At 39.7% G+C, this 26,878-nt stretch overlaps 1 protein-coding gene across 1 annotated transcript; it reads right to left on the bottom strand.

Annotated features, from left to right (window-relative positions):
• Window positions 1–13: 13 nt before the first annotated feature.
• LOC121718495 (B-cell receptor CD22-like) lies at window positions 14–25,675 on the bottom strand. The gene is made up of 17 exons (XM_042103507.1): window positions 25,513–25,675; window positions 22,497–22,564; window positions 18,799–19,062; window positions 18,613–18,694; window positions 13,793–13,835; window positions 13,503–13,658; window positions 12,468–12,505; window positions 11,671–11,761; window positions 11,551–11,570; window positions 11,121–11,169; window positions 10,873–10,930; window positions 9,793–10,131; window positions 9,250–9,534; window positions 4,468–4,779; window positions 1,893–1,977; window positions 1,551–1,593; window positions 14–130 (listed from the first exon to the last, which is right to left on the bottom strand). Exons 2-17 carry the CDS (start codon window positions 22,546–22,548, stop codon window positions 14–16), a joined length of 2,034 nt encoding a protein of 677 aa, XP_041959441.1. The 5' UTR covers window positions 22,549–22,564; window positions 25,513–25,675.
• Between the last annotated feature and the right edge of the window lie 1,203 nt (window positions 25,676–26,878).

The raw sequence follows: 26,878 nt of genomic DNA, 5'->3' as shown, positions 1-26,878 counted from the left end.
CACTCCTCTGTTGCTAGAAGTGCTCTTTGACTTTGGGCTGCCGTGCTGGACGATCTCTCCTTCTCTGCATGAGTGCCACTGGTTGCAGTGTAACAGTGTGGCCAACAGGGGGAGCCTTTAAGTTGGAGGGCTATAAAGGGCACGGACTCCCACAGTCAGTAACATCTTCTGCAGGATCTCTGCTCTCTGCATGAGTGTCACATTGGCTGCACTGTGGCATTTTGGCCACCGGGGGGAGTTCAGATGTCAGAGGTGAACACAGCACAGCTGGCAGACATGGTGCATTATTCTATGGATCATCTCCATCAAGTGGATCATCACGTGTGTTGATATGATGAGCGTCTGCTATGTCGGCCTTCCATCAACACGAAGAGTCCTTTCTTTCTTCTTCTTCTTCCTCACTGGAGGAATGATTTGCACAGGACTTTGGTCAACTGGTGTTGTTTTTAACCGTTGTTGTTTTTAGGGATTTAAAAAAATAAATAATAATAAACCTGATTTGACATGGCAAACATCTATCCAATATCATCAGGACTTTCTTATGTGGGGAAAGTTTAAACTGTTATTTGCACCATCATAGACACTTTTTCTTTGGAATGTTTAAATCAATTTAAACACACAAGCATATGAAGTATATTCTTCCTGAAGTAATACACTATTATTTATGAAATCAGGGTTAACAATGAATGAACAAATGTATAAAAAACCAAGTGTATTTAACAATCTATTGGTTCTTAAAGGAACGGTCTTAAAAAAATGATACTTGTATGAAAAATGTGATCATTTGAAGAGAGTATGCAAAAAGCTTATTAAGCTAAAGTACATTATAAAAACATTATTTAAAAGAAACACTAAACTACTATATCTGCTCAGTGCAAGCCCATGTAAGCCCATGTAAGAATCAAAAGCAGATTATATACAGAAACATAACACATGATTTGTATGAACCCTTCTACAGATAGCTTATGTAAATATCAGCAAAAAAGAATAACACTGGACACAAAGTACACAGGAATGGGAAGTGGACAGGCCACTGGTCCTAAATATCTTAAAGTCACACCTCTCAGACATTGCATTTTAGATAGTCAAAATAGGATAACTTATGTTATCAGAATTGGATTTTAGGTAGTATTTGTGTTTAGGGTTTGGTAAACTGCATCAGGTTGGGTGGCGTTGGGGTTCAGGCTCTGGTAAACTGCATCAGGTTGGGTGGTGTTGGGGTTCAGGGTCTGGTAAACTGCATCAGGTTGGGTGGTGTTGGGGTTCAGGCTCTGGTAAACTGCATCAGGTTGGGTGGTGTTGGGGTTCAGGCTATGGTAAACTGCATCAGGTTGGGTGGTGTTGGGGTTCAGACTCTGGTATATAGCATCAGGTTGGGTGCCATCAGATGGTCCACCATGGCCAACATTAACATAATCCCGGGTATTCTAAAGATAAATAAATCAGTTGCATGTACATAACCAATTACTTGGTTACTTGGTTACTTATGATATAAATAAATCATTCATGAATGTTGCACAAGTAAACATTCCCGATATTGTGTTTCTCACCCGGTCTTCCCTTGTCTGTGTTGCATTTTTCTTGCATTTCTTGCTGCAACAAAACAACACAGAAATTGTCCACAGTCTTGATTTTTTTTTTCAGACAGTTGCAGATTCTAATTCAGTGATTCTAAACCATTTCAAACTTGTATGTGTTTTCTTTAGTGTTTAGTTTAAATATAATGTAAGTTTCTCTGGACAGTGTACAACTGGGTCAACACTGCTATAATAAATATAATCTTTGGTATTGTATTATATGAACATTATTAGACTGTATTTTAATCACATCCAGTCTTGAATTTCCCCTTGAGGATCCATAAAGTATTTATCTATCTATCTCTATCTACTCACCTCATTAAGAAAACCAAACAGAGGAGTCCCACAGCTCCACAGACAGAGACTGTTATCACAGCAGTTGAGAGAGGGCTCTGCCAACCTGAAGGAATTAATGAGACAAAAATGAAGTGAAGAGGAGTTCTCCCGTTAACTCATCACTGAAGAAAACTGGACATGTACTGATACCTAATTTACTAATCCAGACTATAATGGACACATCAGTAGACTTCTGAGGTCCATATTTATGTATTTATTATTTGGAATAAAATACTGTATTTTTCAGTAGTTTGAAAATACTTTACTAGCGGACGCTCTTCTGTAGGAGTCGATGTGAAACAAATGAGATGAGGAATTACAATTTAGGGCACATTCACACTGAGTCCGTTTAACTGGACCGTACCCGAGTGTGATTACTCCCCCCTAGCCCTGACCCAGCTGCTCTCTTCACATTACATTTTCATTTGCGGACCTGGGTCTGTTTGTGTCATAAACATTAGCTTCTTTTTACCAATATCACTTGGCAATGTCGCAAAAACAGCAGTTTATTTCCTGGTTTTGCAAACATATATCATTCAAACTTCGCCAGAGTTCTAAGTACCTAGTATCTAGGACCCCAGACCCCCGTTTTCAAGCGGACCCTGGTCCGCATCCGGGTTCGGTAGACTGCGTTCACATTAGGAAAAAATCACCGAACCATACACTGTAACAAGATTCTGTGATTTTCACAGCATCACTGCTGTTTTTGAGAAAAATGTGTACTGTATTTGTGAATACAGTATGTTGCTGTAGTTTCGCTATGAATTATGGTCAAAAATGGTCAAACTACAGTAATAAAAATTTGCTGCGAATCATAACACAGTAATAAATCTGACTCCTCCCTCACTTGTCAGCTTTTTGAAAATTTTGAAAAAACATGGCGGAAAATCAGTTGGGGTTTTCTGTTTTCTTTTTGCACATAAATACAAAGTTAAGCTCCCAGATAGCAAGGTGACATTGATATTATGTTGATTTTCTATCCAAATCATCATTTTGAAAAGATATTGAAAAGTCATGGATTTATGGTTTACTGGGAAATTTTGACGTGGTGATTGAAACGTGCTCCGCGCGACGACGTTTGAACTGTCCGGCGGCGGGAGATCATTTTTGAGCAACAGTTCAGTCAGTCAGACCAACGGTGTTCAGCACTCTGTCAAGTTCGCAGCTCCACCTTAATGGTAAGCAAGCATTTATTTATGTAACGTTAATGTTTCATTGTGAAATTGTACTACATTAAATTCGGGCATGTGTACAGTCTATGTACGTTGTACTGTCTAACTTACAAACTCATCCATGCTTGTTGGATCAACTAAGTAAGTAACGTTAGGCTAGCTATCATAGTTGCTGTTGCTGTGAAGGTGGCATTAACGTTAATGTTTTATGTTACGTTAACGTTTTGGCAGTCTCGTTTATATTAGGCCTACCTTAGTTCTCAGTAAGTTACAGTTTATTATATTCATATAATTTATATAAAACATTCGCTAGTAGTGCTAGGCCTAGTATGTTACTGTCACAATGTTAGGCTGAAGATGATGTGCTGCTGGTTAACGTTAACGTGGAGGTTTAGCTGCTACCAGCTAACTTATGTAACGTTAACGCATCGTAATCAGTACATATATCTATGTGTTGCTGCAAGCAAACATCATCAATGAGCTCACCCAGCTGGCTAACGTTAGCAGCTAAATATACCTTGCGAAACTGAGTTATGCTAACACCATCTTCAGCCTGAAATTTTGACAGTAAACTCAAAAAACATACAGTATATATATATAAATGATTATTCTAAAGTTTCACTTGTAAGTAGCCTTCAGTTTCAGTTGAAAATTGTTATCTAACACTGTTTATCTTTTTTTCTTCTATTTCTGCTAGGTGCTGCTTCACTCTGCTACTGGTGGTGGATCAGGCTGACTGCAACCGTTGGTCTAACGTTAGGATGCAGCACACGAGAATTTCTAAACGGAAAAAAAGTTAATAAATGTACTTGCTTTTCAAACTGATAACAAGTTGTCAATGGTTATTTATGCAAGTTTGTGTAGCCTAAACCATACCTAGGCCTAGTGAAATTTATCCTGGCTGTAGATAAAGCAGGATATGAATTTCCCAAAATTACTGTATATAATATTACAGCACTGGTATTACTACTGTACTAAGTTACAGTATGATCCATAAGTACTGTGATTAAAAATACGGTAGACAATTCAATACTGTATACATTACAGCACTGGTAGTACTACTGTAGTTTGCAGTATCAGGCATAGGTACTGTGATTTCATATACAGTAGGTGTACTGTAGAGTGAAATACAGCAACTTGCTGGTTATTTGCTGCCAGCAAGTTGCTGTACATTTTACGTTAAACTTTTTACAGTGTAGGTCCAAATGAACTCGGGTCCGGACCAAACAGTTGTATGAATGTGCCCTTACACTGCTGTGTGATGAGATGCATTCAACTATGACTGACATCACATTTGAGTTATCAGCTCCATATTTATTCACACACACTCACAATGAGAGAGAGAGAGAGAGAGAGAGAGGGAGAGAGAGAGATCTCCTTACTTGTAACAGTGATGGACACAGTAGTTGAGTTCTCAGCTCCATATTTGTTCCTGGCTGTGATGGATACAGCAGTAGACACATGTGATCCAAGTCTGTTCCTGGCCTCACAGTAGTACTGTCCTCCATCCTCAGAGCTGATGTTAGTGATGCTGTACTGCTGTCCTGATCCTACTGCAGTGGACTCATTTACCTTAAACCAGGTGTAGCTCTCCACTGGTGGGTTGGCATCACTGCTGCAGGTCAGAGTCACTCTGCTTCCCTCAGTTATTTTCCCAGGAGGGTCAATCACAACCACTGGAGTCCTTGGACCATCTAAGGAGAAAATTATTTGTGGGATTATTGAAATATGAGAAAATGCAAGTCAGAGTGTGAAAATTGCCAAACCTCCATGCAACCTTTTATCTGTTATTTTCTCTAAAGACACATTGCTTTTTACATAAAACATGTATTTATGTATTAGGAGATGTATTGGAACCATAGGTGTTAGTGGCCTGACAGCTGTAGTTTCCACTGTCCTCAGAACGGACATTACTGAAGGTTAACACCTTCTCTCTGTAGTTAAGTTGTATTGTTCCCTCTCTCTTGTACCAGCTGTATGTGTGTGGGGGTGGGTTGGCATCAGTGCTGCAGGTCAGATTCACTAAACATCCTGCAACAATCTGCCCAGGAGGATCTATCACAATCACTGGAATCCTTGGACCATCTAAATAGAAAATAATTTCTGGGATTACCGAAAGATGAGAAAATGCAGGTCAAATACACTAGAACATAAGTATATGTATATATACTCTTTTGATCCCGTGAGAGAAATTTGGTTTCTGCATTTATCCCAATCCATGAATTAGTGAAACACACTCAGCACACAGTGAATGAAGCATACAATAATCCCGACACAGTAAGCTGCCTGCTACAGCAGCGCTCGGGGAGCAATGAGGGGGTAGGTGCCTTGCTCAAGGACACTTCAGCCGTTCTTATCGGGGTCGGGGATCGAACCGGCAACCCTCCGGTTACAAGCCTGAAGCCCTAACCAGTAGACCACGACTGCCCAACAATGCCAAACCTCTATGAAACCTTGTATGTTTCATTTTTTCCTGATGACATATAAAACAATTACTTTAAACTCACATGTAACATGTAGTTCTTTGTAATGAGATCTGCTGTGACCATAGGTGTTAGTGACCTGGCAGGTGTATTTTCCACTGTGCTCAGCACGGACAGTGAAGGTTAGCACCTTATCCCTGTTGCTCAGTGGTATTGGTATTATTATGCCATTTTATAAAATAAGGAAAAATATGTAGTCGTGTACATAGTGTGTTTAAGCAATAAGCCCCGAGAGGTCGTAGGTTACACTGATTCTACAACAGCTAAGGGGTGTTGTACCCCCTTAGCTGTTGTAGAATCAGTGCAACCTACAGACTCGAGTGGCTTATTGCTTTTCTAAAACTGTTACTATAAATACCTGGCAAAGTTTCATAAAGTAAAGGCACGGCAACAATAAATATAACGAGTTATTCCTAGATAATTATTCTTCCTCTAAAAAATATATTTCCTCTATTGGAATGGTTGCCAAGGGATCATGCCAGTCAGACGGCAGCAGTCACTGCAGACATCTCCTGCATCTCCTGGGCGCATGCTCGTGCAGGGACCGGCAGTAAGTCACGTCTGTTTGTAAACTCTGTTTGTTTGTTTTTGTGATTGTGTCTTTACGCACCTTTTACGCACAGTATTTAATGGCCAACAAAACATCTTACTGCTGGACTTTTAATATATTTTATTGAGTTGACCAGAAAAGCATCAAATCATGGAGATAACCGTCTTGTTCCTTCTGTGGACAGTGATCTATCTCGCGGAAGCGCTAACCGGGTTCACCAAACCGGAGCGCATAACATACAGCAGAGATTGTCTTCTCCAATGGAGTTACTTTCAGGATCTTTGTGGTGTGGATCTAGTGGTTCCCAATCTAAACTGTCTTGCCGATCAAACAAGTGGAAAAAGGGATTCTACCGCCGCGATTCCCCGCAAGATCAGGAAGCGAGGAAAGCGAGCTGGCCTGTGTCAAAGACTAACAACAACAACTAACAACAAAGGAAACAACCCCTCTCCCGTATCCCTTTGCCTTCCATAATTCTCTCGAATGCGCGGTCTCTTCGAAACAAGGTCGATGAGCTGCAAGCCAATGTCAGATTCCAACACGAATTCAGAGACGCTTGCTTGTTGGCGATCACAGAGACATGGTTGTCGGAGAGGGATTCGGACACCGAACTTGACAGCTTTGGCTCACTGGTTTGGTTTGGCTGACTGGTATGTCACGAGGGGGCGGGGTCTGCCTATACGTGAACCAAAGATACTGCAAAATTGTTCTCGTAACAGAAAGACTGTGCACTAAAGACTTTGAACTGTTGTGCGTATCACTGCGCCCCCTTTATCTTCCCCGAGAGTTCCCTTAAATGTTTGTCATGGTTGTGTATATCCATCCAAGAGCAAACGCTGACAATGCCTCAAAGACTATATTGCAATCTACCCAAAAACTACAGGCAATATCACCCAACGCTCCAGTGCTGATCCTAGGGAATTTTAATCATTGTTCTATTCAGAAAACCATTAGGGACTTTGATCAATATGTTAAGTGCCCTACCAGACTCAACAAAACGCTGGACTTGTGTTATGGCTCCATCAAAGGAGCATATAAAGCTATTCCCCTTTCTCCACTTGGGGGGGCCGACCATAATTGTATTCAGCTTATCCCATCATACTGCACTGCACTGCAGAGGGGAAAAACGGTCACCAAGCGGGTTAAAGTCAGGACTGATGAATCCATACTGAGTCTGCAGGGCTGCTATGAGTATACAGACTGGGAAATGTTTAAGCAATCCTGTTCGGACATTGACGTTCTTACAGATGTTGTCAGTTGTTATGTCACCTTTTGTGAAGATAATGTTATTCCTGAAAAAACTGTAAAGGTGTACCCAAATAGTAAACCATGGGTGACGAAAGCACTCAGGGCACTCCTATACAAGAAAAGACAGGCATTTAGAGCGGGGAACCTTCCGGAGCTTGAAAAACTAAAAAAGGAAGTTAAACATGAAATCGCAAGAGCAAAGCGGAGCTATAAAGAAAAGCTCGAGGACCAATTGGGGAACAATAATTTAGGCTCTGCTTGGGATAGCATGAAAACCATAATCGGAACAAAGGAAATAAGAAATTCTAAATTGGAGCTGAATGGGTTCACATGTACGACGGAGTATTAGGGACACACATGAAGAAAAAAAATATTTTTGCCCTGGCGAGATTAAACTCGACATGTTGATTTTAAAATCGACATGCCGACATTGAACTCGAAATACAGTTTAAACATATTTGGAAAAATGTGACTATTGTTCCAGTGGCCAAAATCAGTCGCCCTACGGTTTTAAATGATTTTAGACCAATTGCCTTGACCTCATTGGTGATGAAATGTTTTGAAAAACTAATGAAAAGGGTGCCAATTTGCTTATAGGGCCAGGCGGGAGGTTGAGGATGCTACAGCCACTCTGCTTAATCTGATACTTAAGCACCTTGAAGGTAGCAACACTCATGCCAAAATTGTATTTGTCGATTTTTCATCAGCTTTTAACACTATTCAACCACACATGTTAGTTGATAAGCTGTTAAGTAATTTTATATTTCAGTTTAGTGGGTTGGATTTTGGATTTTTTAACGGGCAGAACTCAGAGAGTAAGGGTGAATGGGGTACTTTCAGAAGAGATACTGTCCTCTACAGGGTCACCACAGGGTTGTGTCCTGTCCCCTCTTTTATACATTTTATACACTAATGACTGTCGCAGCCAGCATACAGTACAAACAGACATATTTTAAAATTTGCAGACGACTCAGTTATTGTCAGTCGAATCTGAGCATGGTCCTTTTTTAAACAATTTTATAGCCTGGTGTGATAGTGCTCACTTACACTTGAATGTATCCAAAACTTAGGACATGGTCATTGATTTTAGGTGCAACCCCGTCACTCGCCAAAATAGTGAAGGTCAGTGGCAAAATCATAGGTGCCAAGCAAAGCAGCCTATCAGACATGTACAGTAGATTTGTCCAAAAAAAGGCAGAATCTATTTTATCAACAAATGTTCATCCTCTTCACCCTGAGTTTCAGTTGCTACCTTCTAAGTTACGCTTCAGATTCCCTGCAGTTAAAACCAATAGATATAGACATTCATTTGTTCCATTTCTCTATTGAACTCTATTGGTATGATGTCCTGCTGTATGAAGGCTATCCATGGAGAGCTGAAAGTGTTTCCTGTTTTTATTGTATTTTTTTTGCCTGTATACACACTGCACTGATTTTCAGCATGTATGTTTTCTTCACCCATTGGGTGTTCATGTTGTCATGTTGTACTTTTTGTCCTATGTTGTCTATGGATGTCTTGCTGCAAACCAAATCGCCCTTAGGGGACAATAAAAGCTTTAATAAGTAAGTAAGCAACGTTGAGACGCAGCTACTTTAACTTTTGTATCAAGTTATGGTAGTGCAGTAATATAGAACGAAATGCGGTCAAGGTGTATGTTTATGCTGCATTTTACAACGGCATTGGACATGATTCAGCCAATCACAGTCAAGGACCGGAACTATCAGTTTTAGAAAAGTAGTTGAATACTTATGAATATAGTGTTACATATCACTAGCACAGAGATCAATTATATATGAGAAATGTTCAACATGTACTTGTGGTGATGAGCAATAGATATGAACATCTTACACATGGCAGCCAGTAATGAAAATGCTATACTCACAGTAAACTTGCAGGTTAACTATAGATGATCCCTCAGGGGCACCATTACTGTAACTCACATAACAGTAATAAGCTCCACTTTGTCTATATGTGAAGGAATGGATGATGTATGTGTTCTCTGTTCCTTGTGTCAGATGATGACCACTCTTGTACCAGCTGTAGCTCAGCACTGGTACATGTAGATCAGGTCTGCTGATACAGGTCAGAGTCACGTGTGTTCCTTCCACTATATTATTATCAGGGGGACAGATGGACACTGATGTAGTCTGTGGGGGATCTTGGGCTTCTATGAGTGACAACACAACACTGATTATAGGTCTGATTATATGAGACAATTGCAGGAGATAATGAGTTTCCTTCACATACACTAATACACACACTCTCAAACACACACACACACACACACACACACACACACACAAACACAAATACAGACACACATACACACAAACACAAATAGACACACACACACACACACACACACACACACAAACAAATGTGATGAACCTTAGTAAAAAAGCATAATGATGTTATTTCCCTTTACCTCTGACATACAGTTGGACCCCTGGCTTTCCAATCCACTTTCCACCTTCAGTGTGTGTTGTAATCCTGCAGTTATACGGACCAGTATCTGATGTAGTTAATGAGTTTATACGTAACTGGCATGTCCCAGCTCTTCTGCAATCAACACGGATTCTGGAGTTATAGTCTCTGTCAGAAAAGAGATCACGATAATCCCAATAGTTCTCTTTTGTCCAGTAAGTTTCTTTAAGGGTCAGCGCACTAGGGTAGGTGTAAGAGCAGGACAAGTCCACTGAATCTCCCACAAAAGCACAGATGCTCTCAGGTTGGTAAGTGACACCCCACTGCTGACCACACACACCTACAACAGAGAACACACACCATGGAGAGATTACCAGTATTACCACACACACACACACACACACACACACACACATTAAACAGAGAACACACACACACATTAAACAGAGAACACACGTCATGGAGAGCTGACCAGTATTACCACTTTCACAACAAAACACATTGTTCTGAATCAAGGTCAACACAAACACCACAATAACTGTATGTCATACTGAAAAGGAAAGCAGCATTAAAAAAAAGAGGTTTCCCATCCTAGTACTAAACCCAATCCCACATCTGCTTAGATTCAGTTATTCATTTGGTCCGGATGCTGACACACACACACCAACACAGCTAACTTCATCTTTTTTGTTTGTGGCTAACACATTCATACACACATCACTTCTCAGAAGAGCTGCAGCTCTATATAGAAATGCAGAAGTTTGCTGTTTGCCTTAACTCGCATGAAATGCACTAAATATTGTATATATGTTTAACATGTATGTCAATGAAATTAACCATCACCATTTTGGTACATTATTCACATTGTGTTAAATACTTTCCCGATCATATGCAGGAAACACACACCTGCCAGTCCTAGTAGTTAGCCTAACTATGTACTGTAGTATGTAACATTCCACACCACAACACTGCCAACTGTATCATCAAAGGATACCAGCTAACAGGCTAACAAGCTTTCACAAAAGAACAAAAAACAGTGACATAAACAGAAAAAAAAACATAAGTGTTTGATGTTACATACCTTTAGTTGTGACCAGGATCATCACAGACAGAGAGGTTATTACCAACAACAGCAAACCCTGAAAGTTTCAGTTCAATAATTTAATCGCATGCTTTCTAGAAACATGCTGGTTTTTCCTGAACCTAAAACTAAAGCAGTACAGAACAGCAGCCTAAACATGTTATTTAGAAGGATAGCTAAACTGAATTTGTTTATATTTTTACAGCATGCTTTATGAAGCTCTTAAAAATATAGCTCATAGCTCTTACCATGTTTTGCGGCTCATTACCATCGGCAAAGGCTAATGTCAGCAAATGTCTGGAGAGTAAAATGAAGAACTCTCACTCAGAACGCAACTATTAAACGCTGCTAATGAATGAGGAAGGAAGTTCTAAGCAGAGAGATTATTCTCCATTCGTCATTTCCCTGCAATGTGGTGTTTGTGTTTTAAGTTACTGTTAACACCAGACGAGCTTATCAACTGAGCCAGAATGGCATGGTAAGAATTTCAGAAAGAAGGAAAGAAAGAAAAACACTATAATAATTGTGCTTGTCCTGAACTTTAATGAGAAATTAAAATAATAATTAACAACACATACATCTATAAACACACACAAAAACATGAAATGCTTTTTTTTTGTCATATTGAATCCTGCTATTTGCCTCTGGGCTGAACACGGACACAGGATCAATCACAACCTTTGTGTTCCTTGGAGGGTCTAAACAATAACAAAACATAAATAAAGAAAATATGGTAATTAGGTAGTTTGTGAAGAAGTATGTAAATAGGTGAAACAATTTGCTTGTTTGCAATATTGCCTCTGGGCTGAACATGGACACAGAGGGATCCTGACTGCCCTGCACACTGCTGTAGATGGGAGAAGGCTCCCCTTCTGGTTGAACAGGGGAACTGCAAGAGAAAACACATCGGTAAAAAAAACAGCACCATCATGAATCTAACATGAGAAACACACTTAAATCACACAGATATAAGTGTTGCCTGACAAGCTCAAGTGAGACTTTATATCAAATGCTGTCAAATAAAATCAGCATGTAGAAGCTCATGTGAAGTCCTTAGTGCTGCAAACCACTACAGGCTCAGAGTCCCCAGATCAGTTTGACTGTAAAGATATATATATATATATATATATATGTGTGTGTGTGTGTGCGGGAAATGGATGTAGCCAGACATATAGTGAGTAATGGCAAGGAAGGTGAGCCAGTAATTAAGTATTTTTATTTATATAGCCCATTTTTCATGCACAGAATTCAACACAAAGCGCTCCACACACACAGATTGCCAGACAGAGCGGCAAAAGACGGCAGCAAACAACTACAGTAGCAACTAGTGAAAAGCTGTCTGACGAAAAGCTGTCAGATTTCAGACATCAGATGGAAAGCCATCAAGTCACAGAAAAAGTGGTGTCAGACAAAAAGCTCAATCGGATATCAGGCATCAGATGGATGACTCTGACATCTTTTCTTCTGAGGCTGTTTTTTCTGATGCAGTTTTATCTGACAATGATTTTCCTGACACTTTTTTATCTGACGGTGTAATTCCATAAACATGACAGAGGTTTTCCCGAGACCTGATGCCTTTTCATCTGATGTCTGACACCTGACTCTGACATCTGAGAATGCCCTTATATGTGATCTAGTGACACAGAGATCTATGAGATCTCGTGACACAGAGCCAAAACACCACCAGTGTCAAAGTTCAATATGCTAGATGCTTGAAGGGGAGCACTGTCTATCAGCAGCAGATTACGACGGCAGCAATAGATCTCACAGGACTCCTAGGTCAACGTTAGCCCTTAAAGGAGTACCGTCACACCGGTGTGACGGGAATGTTGAGAAATGAACATTCTAAAGAATATCTGGGTTCACTGAATTCAACATAGAATTATAGAACCTTCAATTGTTGCGGAACTTAGAATGTTCAAAAACCTACACCTTTGGGTAGCCCGATGCAGGCTAAAAAACTATCAATGCTTTATACCACTGTCAGGGCAGAATATACAGAAAAGTAATGTCCATTCAAAGCGACTAGGTATTACAGGTAAAATACATACAAAAAATCTAACAAAACATTACATTTAATTAAAAAAAAATAACAAAAACAAAATGCTAGACAGAGCAGTGAGACTCGCCTGCATACCCATAAACTAGCAACTCAATAATTGTAAGGTGAAGGTGTAATATTCCTACTTCGCAAGCCCTTAATGTGGTTGAACAAGAGGAGAAATCCAGTGATTTTTCACATATCTCTATTTTTCTAGGTCACCGAGTTCTGTTGATTAAAAAATAATAATAATAAAAATAACCATGGGTATTACCTAACACAAGTTGGTAGGTTGTCGAGTTAGATATCTGAGGAAGCTACACTGCTACACTCTGGAGGCATGTTCATGAACTCCCATGTTCTTGCTCCCAGAGTGTAGCGCTGTAGCTGTCTGGCTACTGTAGCTGTTGGCCGTAGCAAATCAAACCAGGTAAAATCAATTGTGTTATGTGGAAAATTGGCAGATTACCCCTTTAAGAGGTATTTGCATTTAGAATTTGGTAAACTGTCTCATGTTGGGTGGTGTTGGTGTTCAGGCTTTAGTAAGTGCATTGGGTGGAGTGGTGTTGGGGTTCAGGCTCTGGTAAACTGCATCAAGTTGGGTGTTGTTGGGGTTCAGGCTCTGGTAAACTGCATCAAGTTGGGTGGTGTTGAGGTTCAGGTTCTGGTAATCTGCATCAGGTTGGGTGGTGTTGAGGTTCAGGTTCTGATAAACTGCATCAGGTTGGGTGCTGGGGTTCATGCTCTGGTAAACATATGATAAACAATTTAATAGCATACACATGACCAAATAATTTATGAGTCAAACAAACCACATATGAATGTTGTTGCTGAATAATGTGTGCTTTGCACAAAGAGTCCCTATATCGCATTTCTCACCCGTTCTTGCCTTGTCCGTGTTGCTTCTTTCTTCCAAGTCTTGCTGCAACAAAACAGCACAGACATTGTCCACAGTATACATTTATTTTTCAAGATTATTGACTGTTACCAATCACTATTCACTGTTACCAATCACTCTTTACTGTTACCAACAGGGGTGTAGTAGGCATTGAACGCGGGGGAAGGCCGTTCCATTGGGCATTGTTTTGAGCATTTTAATAAGCATTTAATAATATAACAAGTGTTGTTACCAGTGACAACGCATCACGCAAATGACTCCAATTAGGTCTCTTTGCCATAAAATTTGTTACAAGAATGACCGTCATGCATGCGTAAAAGACGTTAAAAAGCGATGCAGTTCGTCATTCCGCGTTACCCGAAAGTAGCTAGAAAGTGGCTAGAAAACCATCGATTATACAGCTGCCTGTATCCAAATCTAGCAAGCATCTTCATGGCCCACTGTTGCAATTCCTTCGTTTGTGTTTTGCAGAAAGCAGGTAGGCTAATCCAGTGGTCAAAATGACACGATAAGCATGTGTGAGTAATACGAGTGATTTTTATCGAGGGAGCTCCAATATACAGTAAGTGATAGGCCTAGGCTATTTAACCACAAGTAATGACCCAACAGTGAACCTGAACAACTTTAGGAAAAATGTACGATTGGTGCAGCTACTTTCATCCAAACAATTTTTTTTCAAATGACTGGCACTTGCCTGCCCAATGTACTTTCTGTTAATTTTTTTGTTTTGTTTTATTGACTGTGCACCTCTGCATTTGAATCATTCGCAATGACATTCATATGACGCCCCCTGAAACTGAGCTACACTGCCCACACAGCATGTTGAACAGGGGCGCCGCTAGGGTTGTATTCCATAGTACGCACCATACATTAACTGAATCCCTGTTCCAAACAGTGCTTTATTTTTTAAAGAGGCCCTATGCAACAATTTTTAGCAAAAATGACCTTAATTATGCAGGTTGAGAGTCGTTCTGATGGTTCTACAACCCTTTTTGGGTCGTTTGGTGGGTGCTTCGTCTTGTCCTTCGTCTCCCCCTAGTGCTTCTCCGTGGAAAAACCGAATATGCAACTTTCTGGTCTCGGACCGAAGAAATCCGGATGTGACTCGGCGGAAGGCCTCGAAAATGTAGTAAGATTGTAGTTTCTAAGAAGACTGCAAAACGGACTCCGACTTGGCTTTGTTGCTGCTGAAATTGTAAGTAGCCTACCCTTGGGTGAACTTCGTTTTTGTAATGTGGTTTGATAGTCTCTTGAACAATGTGTTTGCTCGACCGTTTTATTGTGAGCCCTGTATGTGTTTAGCTTGGTTTCTTGATGGCTAGCTCGCTAGCTAGTCGGGGTTTAGTGTAGCAGTCACTTGCTACCGAAGCTGCAGGGGGAGCTATGTCGTGAAAAATGCGAGCCAAAATCAGGCGAAAACCCAGAAACAGCGAAGGAATAACCAGACTTGCATAGGGCTTCTTTAAAATAAGCCTACAGAGGAAAGCAAACAGTTCAACATTTTAGACATGTGTAGACTGTGACCATAGAGGACAATCTCTCACTGCTGTCAGTGTCAGCATCACTGATAGCAGTACGTCTTTTAACGTTACGGTTAAACGCCTGAAAAATATTAAGCTGCTGCTGTTGTTTTTGTCAGAACACAGATTGGGAATCAAGAGCAGATCCAGTCTAACTCGCAGAGAAACAATTTATTTAGCTTTTAATTCAATCGGCAGGCAAAAACACAGTCCAGGAACGGGCAGAGTTCAAAGGCAGACAGGCAGTCAGGTACAGGCAAACAATCCAGACAGGGCAGGCAGAGGAATTGGTCGGAGACAAGCAGAGTTCACAGGCAGGTAGACAGACAGGTTCAGGCAAACAATCCAGACAGGGCAGGCAGAGGACTTGGTCAGAGACAGGCAGCGGGCTTGGTCAAAACAGTAGTGATGTTACCCGTGAAAAACCAATTTGGAGTGAAGCTTTGTATCGGAGCTTGATTCGTTTTGTGATAATCACGTGATCAGTGACGTCCGAAGCTTCGTTTTACACACACCCACGTGACTGCTTCGAAATTTAATTCAAAGCATTAAAGTTGCGTGACACGGGGGGCGCCATTGTGGGTTGTTGAAGAAGGAGAGTCAACAGACTCAATAGTGCTGCTGACACGAAAGCTTATACCCCGGGCTTTTAGCTCAATTATCAGCACGCTCGACTCCCGTTCTAAGGTGCGTCTGTTTCGCGGGTTCGAGTCCAGGCGTGTACAGGACTGAATCGCACACAACACAACCCAGATTAAAATTGGTCTAGGCTACGTACTCAATATAATCACAGAAATGTGTGTGCAATGTGCATGCCCATTCTTTATTCATCTCCCTTCTAAATTGATGTATTTGTTTACGAATACAAGAAATGTTCACAGCCAAAATACTACCTTTATTGTTTTTGTAGAGAAGGCAATTACATTTGTATTTATGCAGGGTACAAAATAGGCTTAGTTAGGCCTATTTATGACATTATTTATTTATCCATTAATTCATGCTCAACATTTATTCATCTTCGACTCAAAGACATTCATGGCTAATATCTGAAACACTTCGTGACACAATGTTATCCTTAACTTTCACCAGCAGAGGTCCTCATAGAGTTCTGAAGCTTTTTTCGATACAATTGGATTGAAAGCTTCACTGGTTCCAGGGGCGATTCTAGACCTACAGCTTTGCTGGGGCACAGGCCCCCAACTTACCAGCATAAATGTTAATGTTACCATTAATGTGGGCAAAATGATCATACCCCCCCCATTCTCCTCACTGTTCCTCTCCCTCTGCCTCTGTTCGTGAAGAATTTTCTGATGTCCATCTCTGAATAGTTTATCAGAAGGCTATGTTTAGTTTTACAGTAGGACAGCTTCACAAACAGTATAGGCTACTTTTACAGGACTCTCTCTACAGTATACGTGCAAATCCTTATTAATTGTCCGCATGTGTGCATGCAGCCTACGCATGGTGTGAGTGTGTGTGTGAGTGAGAGAGCACAAGCTGGTAAACTGTTGCTAAATTTAGGCTACAATAACGCTAAGCATTGAAAAACAGATGCTAGTTATGTGGGTAACACTCTCTAACAGCGATCAACTTGTCATTTTTTCTGTCAAACAAGTTGTGAATTTGTTGTAACATTAAACAGGGGACGACTTACTCTGTGCTCAAAGTGATGTAACGAGCTCCAGCAGATTCCACAGTGTGTGTGCAGTACAACGAAATACTCGGAAGAATCATGTGAACGATTTTCATTGGTTGTTGCGTTCAATCTTTTTTTCAATCTCGTTCTATTTCCTGATTGGCTATTATGGCCCCTTTCTTTATTCCTTGTTTTTTTTTTTATTTATTGGCTGGTAAGTGACAGGCTCGAGCCATGATTAAAGCAGGCACGGAGATGCGCTCATGAATGCCGTTTCCAGCTAGAGCCGCGCTAGAATTTTACTGGGACACTGGAGACTTTTACTAAGGCACGTGCCCCAGTGAATAAGGTCTAGTGACGCCCCAGACTGGTTCAGAAAGCTTCAGTTCGCCGTCACTACAAAACAGGCAGGGTCCAGAACTGGTAGAAAAGTTAGTCTTGTCAGGCATCTAACAGCATAAACTGTGACAATCCGACAAACTAAACTAAAAAGGCAGGGTTTAAATACCCAACTGATTGACACAATAAGGGACAGGTGAACAGACAAAATGGAGGGAAAAGAACAAAGGCAGGAAGTTGCCCAAATAAGGTTATGGGCGTGGCACTGGGCACATGATAGCACATGGCTAGATCAACAAAACAAAACAAAGAATTGTCATCACATTGACAGGTAGGGGAGACAAAAACCAAAGTCCAGGTGAGGATCCTGACAGTTTTGTTTTCATGACTGAATGATTTTGGCTATTATCCTATGAATGGATGGAACGTTGTGTTTTTAGTGCCAGAATTAACCCATCCAAAGATACGCCCGAAAACCACCACAGGCCAATCGTTATCATGTCATTCATATTTTATAGTCTATGGTTTCCATGCACACTATATTCCGTTTTTATTCGGAATAATGCCAATAGATAGTCAATAAATATAGGCTAGTTGTCACACAAGGTTTTTTTATTGTTGTAGGCTCATATTGAATGATTTCACAAATAAAAAAATGTACGCACAGTGCGTACAAGATTACGCCTGCCGGTGCCACTGATGTTGAATGCGTGTGAATTCTGCTTGTGCTGTTATTATTGCCATGGTTTACGTGTGGTAATGAATGAAGCCATGCAGCGGCATGTTATGTGTCAAGGAGATTAGACTATGCTAGATTACATAGGCTACTCTACATTACAGTTCTTCTGTTTATCCTACTACAAAATGAAAAGCTACAGACAATATTCATAGACTTTGGTGGAAAGGTGTAGTTTGGCTGAATAGTGTAGTGTAGTTTGGGTGAATGGTGGAAATTTGTAGTTTGGGTGGCATTACATTTTGAAGCTAATCCAAGTCATTTATTTTTTACTTTTTGATTTGATTTCATGTTCACGAAAGCTGGCAACAATTTGGCCTTGGCCTTACTCACCGATGTATGTGGAGGTGCCAGTTTTTGCAATTATATCATTAAAATAGCATCCCCCCACTTTAAAAATCCCCACTACACCACTGGTTAGCAATCACTATTCGCCGTTACCAATTTCTATTTTCAAACATTTGTGTGTATTGCTTAGTGTTTGGTTTTTAAACCATATTAAAAATATATATTGTGTCATATTTTTTAAGGAACATGAACATAGACTGTGTTTTAGTCACAGTCACTCACCTCACGAAGAAAACCAAGCAGAAGAGTCCCACAGCTCCACAGATGGAGATTGTCACAGCTGCGTAGACAGAGCTCTGGCCACCTGAAGGAATTAATGAAATAAGAATGGAGTAAAAAGGGGAATCCTTGATGCTACCTCATCACTGAAGAGGCATGGAGATGCACTAAAAACTGATCCACTGATACCTTCAACTATGATGAACACAGCAGTAGAGTTTTCAGCTCCATATTTATTCCTGGCCTCACAGTAGTACTGTCCTCCATCCACAGACCTGATGTTAGTGATGCTGTACTGCTGTCCTGATCCTACTGCAGTGGACTCATTCAGCTTAAACCAGGTGTAGTTCTCCACTGGTGGGTTGGCATCACTGCTGCAGTTCAGCATCATTGATCTGCCCTTGACTGTCCCACCAGGATCTGACAATGAAACTGTTGTATTCTTTGGGGAATCTGGAAGGGACAAAATATATTCAACATTTTTTTTTTTTTTACCAGGCATTAACAAATGTAATTTGTTATACATGTCAAGTAATGATGAATTAACTTTTTACAGTGAGCTTCAAAATATAAAGGGCTGTGGTAAATGGTAGAAGCAAATATCAACAAATACAATCAAAATAATGTGTAAATGTATACAGCCAATATAAATACATTGCTTCCTGATCGCAATAAAGTCTGCCAATCAGAATCCCTGATTATTATGATTGCTTAGGCTGGACCAACGATTTCATAGTCTATGCACATTACTTAACATTTCCCAAATTAAGAGTATTCAGACTCTCTTCATGAAGTGAAATAAAGTAGTGAGTCTGCTGAAACCAGGCTAGGAGTGCATGTGCACCCCATTACCACTAAATGGGTACGAATATTAATGAAAAGAAGAACTCCTGAATTGTATTATTTTTAAATGTAAGGGCAAACGCTACTCACAGACAACCTGGAGGTACACAGTAGGTGAGTATGCGTAGCCACATTTGAATGTTGAATAACAGAAATATCCTCCACCGTGTTCTTGTCTGAAGTGTTTGATGGTGTATGTATGACCTGTCCCCAGGTGCACAGCTGTTGTAGATAAGTCATATTTCAACCAGAGGCTCTGCACTGGTAGATCAGAACTGCTGCTGCAGGTCAGTCTCACCTCTGTGCCTTCCTGTATGTCACCAGAGGGACTGATGGACACTGAAGTCAGTGGGGTATCTGTGAGAGGGATCATTGGTGTGATTACATGAATCATTAAGAGAACACATGTATCCAAAGAACTAAGATTGACACATATGAACCCTATTGTTATTGTTATTACACTATTGAATTGATTGATGTTTATAATTGCTATTCTCAATAATGTAGTCTGACCAACATTTTAAATTGCTCCCTGTTAAAGTTAAGTATTGTATTGTTTTGTATTTGTGTGTCACTTTGGACAAAGGTGTCTGCCAAATCCCATAACCATAACCATAGCCTAAGATCTACAAGACTGACACCAGAGAGGGTTAAAGGGGAGTGAGAGCCGCAAACGTTTGACAACTTCCGTGTTCGATTATTACAAGGGGGAGGGGGGAATCCCCCTTTATGCAGACCAGAGTAAGCCCTCTCTGCACTATGTCAATTGGACACTTCTGGAATTTTACCAATACATTAGTCATTATGTCTTTCTGGATTTGTTGAGGAGTTTTTAGGAAATTTTGTCATAATCATCTGTAAGTGTTTATGATCATTTCAAACCTAATAGTGTAATTTTTTGGGGTTTTGGATTTGCAAAAAAAATAACTTAATATAAGACCATGCTGCTGTCAGTTACTGCCCGGTTGCTAGCAAGCTAGCTAGCCTACTAGCTAAGGTAAGATTTTAACACTTTGAGTGCCAAAAACGCAATATTGCATTTTTTGTTCCCATGCTTTGAGTGGCAAAATGCTGTTATTGCTGATTAAGAGAGAAAGTTTATTTAGTGACGTAAGGTGACACTCCCACATGCAGACCAGAACTGTCCCGTTTTGCTCCCATAGTTTATGAATTACGTTGCTCTATCTTGCTAGTAATCAAGGGTCTTTGCTGACACTTGTGAACTCTTGTAGCCAGTTACAATCTCAGTTTTGAGTGGGTCTCTAACATAACGTCATGGGCAGAGATAAGAGCAGAGTACATTAGTCACAGCCTCATAAGTTCACTTCTGTTTTTCTTACTTTTGATGTCCAGGTAGACTCCTGTCACTCCAATCAATTTCTTGCCTAATGTCTTTGTTGTTATACTGCAGTAATATTTGCCTGTGTCTAACATGGTTAATAATTTAATATGTAAATGACATATGTTAGCTCCTTGCTGACAGCCTACGGTGGTTCTGTCTCTGTAGTCTGGGTGAAACATAAGATCAGGAGGATTCGGACTGCTCTCTTTTGACCAGTACATATGTTTGATGGTCAAGTAACCGGGGTAGTAAGAGCAGGACATGTTCACTGAAGCTCCCACAAATGCACAGACACTCTCAGGTTGGTAAGTGAACCACCCCTGACCACATACACCTGCAACAGAGAACATAAGCAATGAACATAAACAATGTATAATAAAAAGATTTGTTCACACACACAGTGTATCAGTTCTCAGAAATATGCATTCTGGTGAAGACAGGATATTTCTTGTCTGTGTTCAGTTACATAAATGTTTATGTCAAATCACATCATTTAACCTTTAAACACTGTTCGTTGCTACCCCCCTTAATTTACTGTTCGCGGTCAAATTTGACCGAACAGTTTTAACTGCTCTTAAATACCAATACCATGACAAAAAGTATTATTTAATAGAACATAAGACAGACCCTTATGTGTGTGTGTGTTTCTGTATGTGCGTGAATGTGTGCGGACACTGGTGGTTTACATGCACAGTGGAAACATGACAACATGAACTGACAACATGAACTGTGTGTGTATGTGTGTGTGTGTGTGAGAGAGAGAGAGAGAGTGTTTATCTGTCTGAGTGTTTCCGTGTATGAAAATGCATGTGTGTGCAAACATGGTGGTTTTCCTGCACATGTGGCAACATGACAACATGAACTGTGTGTGTGTGTGTGTGTGTGTGTACATGTGTGTGTACAGTATGTGTCTGTTTGTGTGTGTGTGTGTTTCTGTGTGTGCATGCATGCCTGTGTGTGCGAACATTGGTGGTTCACATGCACAAGTGGCAACATGACAACATGAACTGTGTGTGTGTGTGTGTGTGTGTGTGTGTTATGTGTGTGTGAGTGGGTGTACATGTGTGTGTGTGTCTGTTTATGTGTGTGTGGGTGGGTGTGTTTCTGTTCACCCCTATTCACGTATGTGCGTGAATGCCTATGTGTACGGACATTGGTGGTTCACACGTACAAGTGGCAACATGACCACATGAACTGACAACATGTACTGAGTGTGTGTGTGTGTGTCTGTTAGTGGGTGTACATGTGTGTGTACTGTATGTGTGTCTGTTTGTGTGTGTGTGTGGGTGTGTGTGCTTCTGTGTGTGCATGCATGCATGTGTGTGGGAACATTGGTGGTAAGTTGTAGGAGTGTGTGTAAGGAGATATCTTTTAATCTCCTGGATGAAATGTATACTCTTTCCCATTAATTTCCTATGGCGGTCATTTTTGACCGTAAACAAAAAAAGTGTTTCTACGTTGAATAAATCACTCAAAATTCAAAGAAAGTAGTCAAAATAAATTCTATGTGTTCAAAAGCCTTTTGTGAAGGATATCAAAAGATTTTGAGGCAATCTGAATAAAAATGCCATATTTATGGTACAGGGAATGAGTAAATCGGTCATTTTTGACCGGAACAGTGTTAGAAGGTTAACACCAAATCACTAATCCTTTACATTAATCTCATAAACAAGAAAAAATACACATACGGTATTTGATTCACCTTGAATGGTCAACAGAATTGCCAAAGCAAGGGAGGCTGGACAGTTCATCATTCTCAGTCACACAACCCTGATCAAAGAAATATTAAAACAAAGTATCCATTTGCAGAAACACAATGTTTTTAAAAACATTAAAAAGTCAAGATATGTATTTGTGTAATATCAACCAAATTGCACTTGTGTTGTTTTGATTGAGTAAAAATATATCAAATAACAATACCCAATTACAGTTCTACTGAAATTCCTTGGAAAACAAAATGGAAAAAAAAAATATTTATAAAAATTCATTAAAATGGTGGATATAGTGTTTTGGAGCCAAATTAATTAAATATTCGGTAACACTTTACTTGACAGTATCAACATAAGAGTGACAACACGTGACACTGTCATGACACATGAACCCTAACCCTCAATGAAAAATCAAATTAATCTATGCTCCTTTTATCCAGAAAGGTAACACTTCACAGTAAGGGTACATAAATTATCATGAATTCATGCAAGAATTAATTAATGATTTATGCATTACTTCATTCCTTTATATCTTATGAATCATCAGGAATTGACATGAGTTCAAAGTCTTTCATTCATGACCTTATGCATGAACAACACAATGGCATGTGCTTAGAGAACTGCACAAGTTGTGATCAAATTGGAATTTGAGTAGTGACATTTTTGGCAGAAAAATAAATCATCATGATCATTCTTAATAAATCATAAATCATAATGATGTGCCCACCATATTTAATGCTTTAGTTGATGTGCTGTTCACAACAGGACTGAGGTCACAAATGACAAACTATGAACTCATGTCAATTCCTGATGATTCATGAGATATTAAGGAATTAAGTAATACATAAATCATGGATTAATTCATGCATAAATTCATGATGATTCATGTACCCTTAGCGTAAAGTGTTACCCTTTTTTTATGTGTGTTTGAGTGTGTATTATCTATATTCATATTTAATTATATTCATGTTTTTCACTCCTAATGCCTTTTAGCACTTAACAAAAAACAAAGCTTTGGATTTTCTATTTTAATTAAGATTTGAAATGTATCAAATTCTATCATTGAATGAACTATTACCTATTTATTATATATTTATGAACTATTTATTACACATTTGTAACTTTTTTTTTACAATTCTATCTTAAATAAATAAAGTTTTAGACCATGGAAACTCAATTGTACATTTTTGACATGGCTTTATACTTAGGAAGGGCTTAGGGTAAGGTACCAATAGACCAGAGTACTATATCAGTCCCACAAATCTTATTTCCCCTAACCTAACCCTTATTATAACCATAACCCTAACACTAACTTGTCATGATAACCAAATGACACTTAATAACAGAAGTGTTATGTCATAAACATTTATGACTTGTTTATGATACGTTCATGACAGTGTCATTTCACTCTTATGTCGATACTGTCAAGTAAAGTGTAACCAATTTAAGAGATGTTTTTATCCAAAGCAACTTAGAGCAATAGAATAGCATTCAAGCTACAGTGCAGAAGAGACCTTAGCTAGGAATTACAACTGAATCTCTCAATACATTGCAATACAATCACTAATGTTTTAACTTTACTAGAGGATGGGAGTGTCGGTAGTATATGTGATAGGACAAGAAAGTGGTGGAAGAGCAGGAGCAGGAAGGAGAGGGAAGTGTGTGGTAAGCATGTATTATGTGTGTTATGTTATTGGATGTGTTAGGAGAGGAGGTATCATTATAGGAGGTATACATTGCCAAGCTAACATATTGGTCTGGGGCCGGTGTGTTGGTTGTAGGCTGGGCTATCCAGCTAGGGCCCAGCCTACAACGATAGTGTGAGGACACAGTTATTATTAGCCTTACGGTAGCGTGACTTTGAAGCGGATGAATGACTATGTCCAGTTTTATCAACCGAGTGAGTGTCTTTTTCTGCCCCCTAGTTAAACGGTCATAAGGTGTCACTATAGAATATAATTAATGTATTTCGGGGCAAGTAAGGGGAGAGGAAGTTCTGTGTACACAGATTGTGTATAGGCCTACTTTTAACCAAGAGCCAATGAGTTGTCCTACGTCATCCCATGTCGGACCCACCCCACGTCTATCCTGTGACATGCCTACATGCATCCTCTGCCAGTTGCTTCAGTGTAACCAAAGGCCTGAACATGGCAAAGAAAAGTCCCAGTCCCCAGATATGGCCATGTCCTGAGTGGAATGAGCCCTCTTGGCTATGCCCCAAATTGAATCCCCCTTGCATATTTCCTTTAAAATATATATTTTTTTGTTGTGAGCATGCACAATGTGTATTTGCCTAGCACAGTTTAGCTGTCTCAGGTCCAATAATGGTAGCCTATGAGACGCCGTCTTTTTGCAGAATGACAAAGTACTGTAGCTGCTGTACGAGCCACAGCACGCAGCACAGTAATGTAGCTTTCTCCGCGAGGGCCGATGTGGCTCTGCGTGTAGAAATGGTTTGGATTTAAAATAACTTAAAATAAATCAATTCTTAAATTAGGTCAAATGATTTTACAAGAAAGCACTCGGTAAGTCTCTTTCTACTGAAAACCATATCAAGCACATTTGTTTTGATCTTGATATAATATTAAACACGCCAGTAGTTATTTGGGCAGCAGCTGGGGGAATTGATCATTAATTTGGCGGAGTCACATGACAATCATGGGAAACCCTGCATGGGCAACCGATTCAACCCCACTACATGTAGCCAACACAAGCTACAGCACATCGGTGGACGAGACACACGATAGACTACAAACATGTCAAACAAACATGTCAAATGTCTGATTTACTCACAGAAAGAGAGGTCACCTATATATATATATATAGGTGTATATATATATATATATATATATTAATATTAATATCAGCTCACAACCATCGACAGAAAGTCATCAAACTCTTTAACTTAAGTCACTAGTAGGCTACTTCCAAGAACATAAGCTAACAACATTCAGCTAGCTCCCTATGAGCATACTACTGTGTAAAGTGCTGAATTCAGTAAGAACTCACCAGAATGTTGTTAAAACTCCAAATGTGTGCCAGGTTCAGGTCAGTGAATGAGTAACAGCTCAGTATCACAAAAGTACTGCACCGAGAGCTGAGTTCAGTCCGTAAATGAGCCCAAGCAGCTCTGCACTTTAGTAGAGAGCCACCCTTGTGGTGGACTGACATACAGGAACTGACACTGTTTTTTAAGCATTTCTTCTTTTTGTGTACTCTGGAGGACAGTTACATTGAACAGAATCTTTATGAATATATACATATTATCTATTTACACAAAAAGACATGGGCATGTACACACACACACACACACACACACACACACACACACACACACACTATGCATAGCAGCAAATACCCCAATATGAAGAGATAAAGTCATGACATTGTGTAAAGCATAAGAGTGTATATTGATTTCAACTTTGACAGAAAATAAATGTGTGTATGATTTCAACTACATGCACTCCATGGCACATGCCTGTTTTTTTCTGTCATTGAGTGCACCACACAGAACACAAGCAGAAGTTGCAGCTTCAACATCAGACCCCTGACCACTGACCACAGATAGAGAGTGCAAACTATTCTCTCATGGGCAACTGACCACAGATACAGAGTGCGAACTATTCTCTCATGGGCAACTGACCACAGTAATGACAGTGATCATTTTTTTTATCTTTCTTTTTTTCTGTGCACCTGACCACATAAATAGTGTGTGCACACTGTTCTCACGGGAAAAGAACAACATGAACATAATAAACAGGGACTTTTTTCATGCTGGATTACTGAAATAGGTCGAAACAAAACTCCAACTTGCTGTAAGTCGCTTTGGACAAATATGTCTGGCAAATGAATAAATGCAATGCAAATGTAGATGACCAGCTACTGGACAAAACAACACAAACAAAAAACAAAAAAACATCGACAAATCATATTGAAAGAAACAACATGCTATTCCTTGAAATAATACAATGTGTAGCTCATTCATAAGAAAATGAGACTTGTGGTTTTAGAAAAAAAAAATGTTTTTTAAATAACTGTAACTATATGGATCATAATGTTTTTTAGAAGAACAAAAGATGCCAAGTCATAGACAAGGAACCCTCAAAATATGACAGCTATGTGAATAATAAATAACTTACACCATACACACCTGCTACACCACTGCCTCCACTCACTGTCCTCTTATCTTAACTGTAATCTTTATCATATATTTTTGCATGAGGTTTTTCTTTTAGGCACCGGTGTTGGGCATTTAATTGTTTGAGCAACCACTGACGGAAACATTTACTCACAGATTGGGTAGCAAGTGGATCGGAAAGTGATGATTGCTGAATGTGATCAACATAATGCTCACGTGCAATTGCTGACTGCACCT

The sequence above is a fragment of the Alosa sapidissima genome, chromosome 9, assembly GCF_018492685.1.
Source record: "Alosa sapidissima isolate fAloSap1 chromosome 9, fAloSap1.pri, whole genome shotgun sequence".
NCBI lineage: Eukaryota > Metazoa > Chordata > Actinopteri > Clupeiformes > Clupeidae > Alosa > Alosa sapidissima.
The sequence above is the reverse complement of the archived record's forward strand: the minus strand, read 5'-3'. Positions and strand labels throughout refer to the sequence as shown.

Bases quoted from the DNA above. Each gene is read 5' to 3' on its own strand.
- LOC121718495 (XM_042103507.1), bottom strand. From the start codon at position 22,548: ATGATGAACTGTCCAGCCTCCCTTGCTTTGGCAATTCTGTTGACCATT. The intron at 11,170-11,550 runs GTTGTGATTGAT...TTTACTCTCCAG, and splicing joins ACCCTCCAAGGAACACAAAG to ACATTTGCTGACATTAGCCT. The intron at 1,978-4,467 runs GTAAGGAGATCT...TAATTCCTTCAG, and splicing joins TGTGTCCATCACTGTTACAA to GTTGGCAGAGCCCTCTCTCA.